Here is an 8,030-nt window from a genome sequence, read left to right on the forward strand (position 1 = left end):
GTGTGTGTGTGTGTGTGTGTGTGTGTGTGTGTGTGTGTGTGTGTGTGGTATTTGTGAGAGAGAGGGGAGGAGAAGGGAAGGGAACATGGACTGGGAAAGGGTTAGTGGTGGCCAAGGATGAAGATGGGCAGGGAAGGAAGGGAAGGGACCAGGCAAAGGTCTGCACCCTGAGCGGGGGCTACTCCAAGCTGGGTGTGCAGCGGGCAGAGTAGAGTCTTCTCTAGGAAGAGCGGGGGAGGACTGCACAGAGCTCAGGGGGTGGATTCCATCCTCCGCCGGGGTGGGGGGTGGGGGCAGGCTTCCCAGTTGCCATGGCGCCACGGCCGAAACCTCACAGCACTTGGCCTTCCTGAAGGTGGAGGATGGAGGGGAGCTCTGTGTTGCCTCCCGAGGAGAGGCAGCCTGCCACTCTTCTGGGCAGCTGCCCTACTAGGAACTACAACTCCTTCCCTATCAAGTCATAGGACCAGGGATAAACACTGGTTCCACTTTACAGCCAAAGTTTAAAACAGTCATTCTCAAGAATACACACACACACACACACACACACACACACACACACACACACACACTTAACCAAGCATCCAGTCCACCCAGAATATGTGAAAATGAAACTCCTACCATTGCATCAAATTGGTCCAACAGGGAAAGGTTTCAATGATTACAAAGTACACAGCTCTTCTCCAGAACCCAGCTCAGATATAAGAGAAAATGGATCTCCCCGTGGAAGTTGTTTGAAGTCAATGTAAAAATAACAGGTTATCTAGAAGCTAGATTGTTGGTTTAAGGTACCAAGGGACTGGTGTTGGTGGTCTTTGCATGGCATCATATTTAAGGACATTCTTAGTAAAACCTGGTCTAGGAAAATGTATTTTGGTGTGTGTCAGCTCTTTTGGAAAGCTGCTACACACACTGCTAGGGTCGCCAAGATTTTTAATATGAAGATATGAAATGATCAGCGAATGTAACAATCTAATGATTCAGCAAATATTGTGCTGCAAGACCAGAGTGGCAATAATTAAATCTTCAGAGTATTGGTGGCAGTTTTCCTGCTCCAAGTCATCTTTTTTTCCACCCAGTCCACAAATGTACTTACTAATGCACATTCGTTCAAAAACATATATTAGAAACCATCTCGGGATTCCTCATAATACTGAAAATAGTAGACAAAACAAACATACTGTAACACTTAGCATGCTTGAAGCAGAACTGCTGAAAACACGTGCAAGCACACATGCACAGTTTCCAGTGATATAGAGGGACCTGTTTACTTCTATCCAAAGAAACAAGCATGCTTGTTGCTATGAGCAACATGGTTAAGTACCATATAAAGAAATGAAGGAAGCAAGAAAACTACTACAGTAGGAGTCCAGCTGTAGCCCATTGTCTCTGGTTATTACCAGCTCCCTTGATTCCAGGTGTCTCTGTGTGGGGGGAAGGGGGATGTGAGGTTCCTTTTTTAATATATGTGAAAGCATCACTACCTTATTTCCAAAAAGCCTGGGAAAGTGAATTTTAGCATTAGAGAAAAAACACACGAGGAAATAGAAAATGCTATGGGTGTTACAGAAGATGCAGAAATTACTCTTTCCTTTAAATTGGACTGAATAACTTAATGCATCTGCTTTTATCTCAAAGACACATACTCAGGATTATTTGGCTTTCTGCACTCTTTGGTCTAAATGCACTGGAGCTGACAAAGGACTTGCCTAGTATTTACCCAGTTGTCCTTTCTTGCTCCTACGTAATTTTCCCTGACTAGTTCTGCTGCTCGTAAAACTCTATGGGTCCCAGAGAGTGGACCAAGCTTCATATTCTCAGGGCATGCCTCCTGACTAAGGATTCCACTGCAGTCCGCCTTTAGATTTTCCTTCAAGCTGCAATGCAACCTTGATTCTTAATAAAGCAGTAAATTCTCCTGAAATGCAACTATCTCAGTTCTTTTACCATGCCAGACTGAAATAAAGATGCAGACTTAGACCCCCTTATACAGCCACCCCCGCCCGGCAGTTACTTAGCCCAGAACTCTCAAAGAAAAAACTATGAAAGAGGAATTCAGCAGGTTAAAAAAACAAACAAGAAGCCTTATTACACCATTTCGTTGCCACTGAACAGCCCCCTCTCCCTTATTAAGTAAATTCTTGAATTTCACAACAACGTGTAAAAAAAAAAAAAAAAAAAAAACAAACTGTTTCCTTGTAAGGACATCAAAAAACAAAAAACCTATTGCGTTAGCTGAGAAGATTCTGATAAAAGAAATCAATGGGGTTAATGCTTTTCCTTCGCACTTCTGGACTTGCCTCGGTCGGGCGGAAGCGGACAGGCGCAACTCGCCAGAGTTTACCCGGTATTAACTCTTCAGCAGCTCCTTTTGAGCGGCTCGAAGCCCAGCGCTCACTTTCGCTCTGCGGCGCAAGCTCACCAAGCCCGGAAGACTGGGGGAGGCAGGAGGACGCGGAGGCTGGCGGGGGGCCCCAGCGTCACCATCCTGGGGGTGACTGGCTACTGTGGAAGGGTAACACGGGGGGCCACGGGTTCACACTCGCACTCCCTTCACCCCCCCACCCGCGGCTACATGTTTAAAAATAATAAAGAAAATAAACGCAAGCACAGGGGGTTCTTTAAAACCAGGAAGGCAGCAGAGCTGCGAGCAGCTCGGGAGGAGCTAAGCCCACCGCCAGGCTGAGCGAAGCCGCCTGTTTACATCCGGCTGCGTTGGAGCCAGATAGCAGGCAGTGGGGAGGTTTGGGGGATCTTACCAAATCTTAACACATGTGTGGTTCCTTGCGAATATCCAATCCACAGTAAACACAGCAAGAGTTTAATGGAGCGCCTGAAGACTAGATTACTTAGAATCGGGGAAATAATCTTCATGGTGTTTCCGTGCCTGCACGCGGCACTCACTTCCCCGATCTAGCGTTAGGCTCCCGGTTTGGGCAGGAATGAGGATGCGTGGAGTGGTGGCCGCAGACACGATCACGGCATGGTCACAGAAAGAGGAAGGAGTCTCCGCTTCCCAAACCCATTAGCAATCGCTGCATGTTCTTCACTCACTGCGCCAAGGAGCAACCTTCCACTGCAAGGGATGGTGGGACATCCATGTTAGTCGGGGAGCATCCGGGAGAAATCCAGCACGCACACACCCACAAAGTCCGGCCGCGCGAGGCTGAGGAGGCAAAAGAGGAGGGAAATCAATAGGAAACCCAGCTTTGAAAATGTGTGAGGTGAGCCAGAGCCACAGTCCCAGCATAAAAAGGCGCTTTGCTCGCAAAGGTTTTGCCAGGCCTTGTTCTACTGCACTGCTGCACAGCTTCTGACGCGAAGCCAAGATTAAGTGAGAAACATTGAGATAGCTAGCTGCTCGCCTCTGAAGGCTCCCTGCCAGGGAGCTTCCCAATATCTATTATGCAACCGATCTCATGGCCCCCTCTGAGTTGTGAAACAGAAGTCAGATTTATTTCCGTGATAAAAATTGTTTTGATTCTCAATAAGACTCTGCTGAGAGTGACTGGTGTATATAAGCAGACTTCTTACAATCAACTGATGAATTTTAATAAATGACTGGCTAAGTCAAAGTCACTTTGCCTAGGGATTGTAAAAAGGGAAATGCTTCAAGACAGAGAAATTTACTGTAAAGCTAACTTGTGGCTAGGCTGAAATAAATTTTTACTTATGCATTTTTATTGTATTTTGACTAGGCATGCATACACAGTGGAAATGAAATTGGAGAGGAGACTGTAATCCTTAAAAACTTAAGTTAAGGATGTCTTGATTACTACCCACGAATAAAGAGATATTTCTTTGAGTGGACTATTACAGAGAATTTTGAATTAAGTAAGGGAGTCATATCTTTCTACCCTTTTAGCTCATCTACAATAAATGTACCCGTACCAAACCCAATATTTGAATTGGTGCAGCAAATGACAAAGGCTTTTTATGTTCATTATTTCTTTCAGGGTTTTTTATTTTGAAAAAAAAATTAAATAATATAGGATCATAGCTTCGGCAAAATGAGTGTCACAGCCTTGTCTGCAAAAATATTATCATTTTGCTAGTGTTCTGAGGGGAATATTTAGCATCTACTCTCTGAGCTTTCCTAAGTAGCAATTTATTCCAGGAAAAATTCAGAAATAGATATTTAACATTAAAATTATGTTTATGGCTGAATAAGTAAAACACTGTCTATAGATTAAAAATAGTCTGTTAATATTTCACATTAGTAAGTAAAACTAAAATGAATAGCAATAATACAGAACTGTTAATATTTTTTAACTAAGCAGTATAAAAGGCAAAATGTTAGACTAGTATTTTGCATTTAGTATTTTTTCATTGCCAACTAACAGGATAGGTTAAAACTTATGAAAATTTATAAGATGTCCTTTTTTGAAGACAATCTAATTTTAAAATAAGACATGATATGAGTATTTAAATCTTGTTATATTTCTTCCAAATATCGAGTAAATACTTTAATGTAGTCTTTCCATTACAGTGATTTTTAATCTATATTTTCTTAAGATATTATGAAATGCTGATATGAAGAAAATCTACATTTGCAAAGGCACTAAGTGGCATTGATTTTCTTAAAGATGGAGGCACAACTGCAATGTCAAAAATAAGTATCATGAATGGCCAGTTCTGCAGTCTAGCAGGCAATTCAATCAAATAATTCGACTATTTGAGCACTTTAAAAAGAACACCTACTGTTAAAACCAAGGGTGTCTAGCGACTCCTTCAGTCCATGTTTAAAATATCTCTTGTAAAGCACTTACAGCCCAACATGTTCTGTCTTGTATTTGCTGTCTCATTTATTCCATTCTACTTGTTCTTTTTATTTTGATCCTAGCAGAGATAATAATGACTGCCAGGGAAAAAATAAATATTATTATTTTTCAATCTCCCAATATAATTGATATCTACTACCTGAAAATAGTATGTTCTATTGTGGCTAATCAAAAGACTGCAATTTTTGCAGTATAGCTAGCTTTTAGTGAAACCTTAGAAAAAAAGGTACTGTAACTCTTTGTTCATGTATTCTGTTAACGTAATGGTTTTGTCATAATGATTAGAACGTACATAAAACTAGCATTCTAAACTATGTAGTTTGTGCCAGGCTGTTTGTCAGAAAAGTGAAAGAATAATCTTCCAGATTTGTTCATACAAAAGAAACAGTAAAAATATTTAGCATAAATTTTTCTTACTACTAATTGGTCCCCAAAGAAAAAATTTTGCATAAATGTTACATTAGGTTCATTTACATACACCAACTAAGTTGAAAACCTTTAGCATACGAGACAGCAACTTCGCCTGTTTTACTGGACTTCATCAAGACTAGGGAAGACTTCTTCAGGACCGCGGACAGCACTCCAGGCCTGGATTTATTCTGGAGTTGTCACTGTAACTAGTACAATGAATGGCTAATATGTCATTTAAAGTGACAATGTACATATTTCTACCACACAGAGTCAAGTAATTTGAATTATTGAAAAATACATGGTAAGAGGATAATTTTTCAACTGTGTTGTGTAAATTTTCAGTATGAATAACTGGGGTTGACACACACAGGATGTGCTGTCATCCCTTTCCAGGACATACTACTACAAAAGCCGCTTACTTTCACTGTAACATATCTCATGGGCACTAAACTACTTCTCAGTACAAAAAAAAAAAAAACTGCCTGTATGACTACAAAGAATTCAGGGTTCTAAAGCATGCTGTCAACATCCAGTGGCTAAAGATATTACTGAAATGTACAAATAGTTATCACGTTCAATTCTCCACCTCCAGGTTTCCATCTGTTATTAGGGTAATCAGATTATTGCTTATTCTAATTAAACTTCAATCTTTTCCCAGAACTGCAACCTACTAAATTCACCTTCCCAATACAACAAAATGATTTGGTAGTGTAAGAGATGCCTCATTGTATGGCAATTTTGAATGATTATAAGTTTTTGCCCAATACCAGCATAACAAGCATAGTTTTGTGGTTATAAGGATTAATAAGATCATTATGCAATATTGCAATGACCAAATTTAACACTTAAAAATTGCATTAGTTCCACAGAAAAGTTTTCTCTTTTCATAAAGGGGGAAAAACACTGCAAATAGATGTCAGGTGACCATTTATACTGAATAATACTGAGATTTATATACTTTATTCTATGGTCTCTACTTGCTTCATTACCATTTTAACCACATGACAACCTTTATTTCTAGAAGTCAAACTTCCGAAGGTTTCAAGGTCAAAGCAGAAATGAAAAATTGGGAATAAACACATATGCACACAGAGAGAGGAGTGGTGCTACTAAAAGTAAAACTTGAAAAAACACTATTAAATGGCTGAGAGGAAATAAAGTCTATGATAAATACTAAAAGAAGAAAATACAAGTCATATTTATTCAAAGCATATTCCAAATAACAACAACAAAAAGCTATTAACTTCATCTTTCACTGTATTTTTTTTTTTGTATTTGCTGACAGTAATGACCTCTTATTCTTGGGCACTATTACTTGAGAAGCAATTTTAGTTTCCTATTCTCCTGGTGAAAATGAATCTTATTCTAGTTAGCTGCCACCTGCTGGGGCATGAACAAATGTGTAATAATCCTTATAGCACAACATTTAAAAAGACAATGCCTATAGCTTTTGCTGGAAACCGCAAATATGTATCCCAGATCAACCTGAATTTCCAAAGTGCTTCCAAGGTTCTTGCACACCAGAACTATATTCAAATTTTTTCACATGGAATTCTTACTCAAGATTACACTTGTTAATGAAGTTTTACTGCTATGATTGAGAAACCTCATCTTAGAGTAACACTCAACCTGTTCTTACATGCAAGTGGCCTGTCGTCCTTTATAACAGGTGAGCTAAAACAAACAATCTGCTCACCCATGTCATTAAAGGGGCCAGAAAATAGAATCAGGGCTGAGATCAGTTGAAACTACGCTGTTGCATACTTGAAATCCAGCCTTCCAACTATGAATGCTCCCTTGTGATTCTGAACACTAACACTCTGCTGTACTGATGATTAATGACACTTAGAATTTTAATTAATTTTAGATGCTGAAAAGAAATGTATCTTAATTAAGGAATTGATGTAGAATAGATTTATTGTCCTGGAACATTAAAAAAAAAAACCTCAGCTTGTGCAATCTTCAATAGAAGAAAACAAACAGACTTGTAGGCAACTCCAATTCCTCTATCACCTTCCTCCTCTGCATGTTTGTTTGTTTATTTAACTCATATATGTCTAAGACCACAGAGAGGAAGTTGCTAAGCTGCCTTGGTTGCTACAGAAATGTGTTCCACAAAAGTTATAATATAATGAACTAAGACAGGTCCAGATTGAAATAAAATTACTTATATTCCAGCAACTAAACTACAGACTTAAGTTTCAAGTGAATCAATCATCTCTTGTGAAGTTAATCATTAATCTATAAGGCAATTCTTGATTGAGGAATACTTACAGTACGAAGACGAAGACAGGATAGAAGATAATCAGGGTAGTACCCAAAGGACCATAATAGTACGTTTTCTAATACATAGTTCCTATTCTCCACATTGGAAAACATTATCTAAGAAGCCTAAGACCAGATGTGGGGGGGGGGCGGACTCATCTCTTTTAGGATAAAAATATTAGAAGATGCAGTTCATTAAAAGTTCTTGACGTTTGTGATTCACCCCAGTGACACTACCCACTCCTTACCCTAACAGAACGCCCTCGTAGTTTTTCCTGGAGCGCTGGATACTGGCGTCAGTTAGAATACTGCTGTGCCTCCGGGGCACAGAGCTTAGAGCGGGGTTGGAGGAAGGATGGAGGGACGGAAGGGGGCGAGGGGAGCCGGGGACTTCCGTCAGACCCTCAGGCAGACTCGGGGCTCCGTGCCTTCTGTCTCACTCTCTTCGCCTCGCCCGAGTCCCCGCAGCTGAGGCCACTTCCTGACACTTCCACTTATGAAATTATTTTGTGAGAAGAGCACGGGCGCCTCGCCGGAGCGGCTGAGGCGAGCGGATCAGGCCGGCGCGAGCGG

At 40.5% G+C, this 8,030-nt stretch overlaps 1 protein-coding gene across 13 annotated transcripts in view; it reads right to left on the reverse strand.

Annotated features, from left to right (window-relative positions):
- The window catches only part of Grik2 (glutamate ionotropic receptor kainate type subunit 2), a 657,782-nt gene that overhangs the window by 648,580 nt on the left and 1,172 nt on the right, over positions 1-8,030 (reverse strand). For 10 of the 13 annotated variants that reach the window (XM_010607180.2, XM_010607176.2, XM_010607181.2 and 7 more), the window contains exon 1: positions 2,760-3,317. In XM_010607180.2, coding sequence (XP_010605482.1) covers positions 2,760-2,874 — 115 coding nt within the window. In that variant the 5' untranslated portion in view covers positions 2,875-3,317. Of the gene's footprint in view, positions 1-2,759; positions 3,318-7,466; positions 7,489-7,705; positions 7,925-8,030 lie in introns of those variants that run through there. The other 3 variants (XM_010607179.2, XM_010607177.2, XM_033763462.1) reach the window with 3 other exon arrangements.

Source organism: Fukomys damarensis, unplaced genomic scaffold, assembly GCF_012274545.1.
Source record: "Fukomys damarensis isolate Sample0158 unplaced genomic scaffold, DMR_v1.0_HiC HiC_scaffold_14, whole genome shotgun sequence".
NCBI lineage: Eukaryota > Metazoa > Chordata > Mammalia > Rodentia > Bathyergidae > Fukomys > Fukomys damarensis.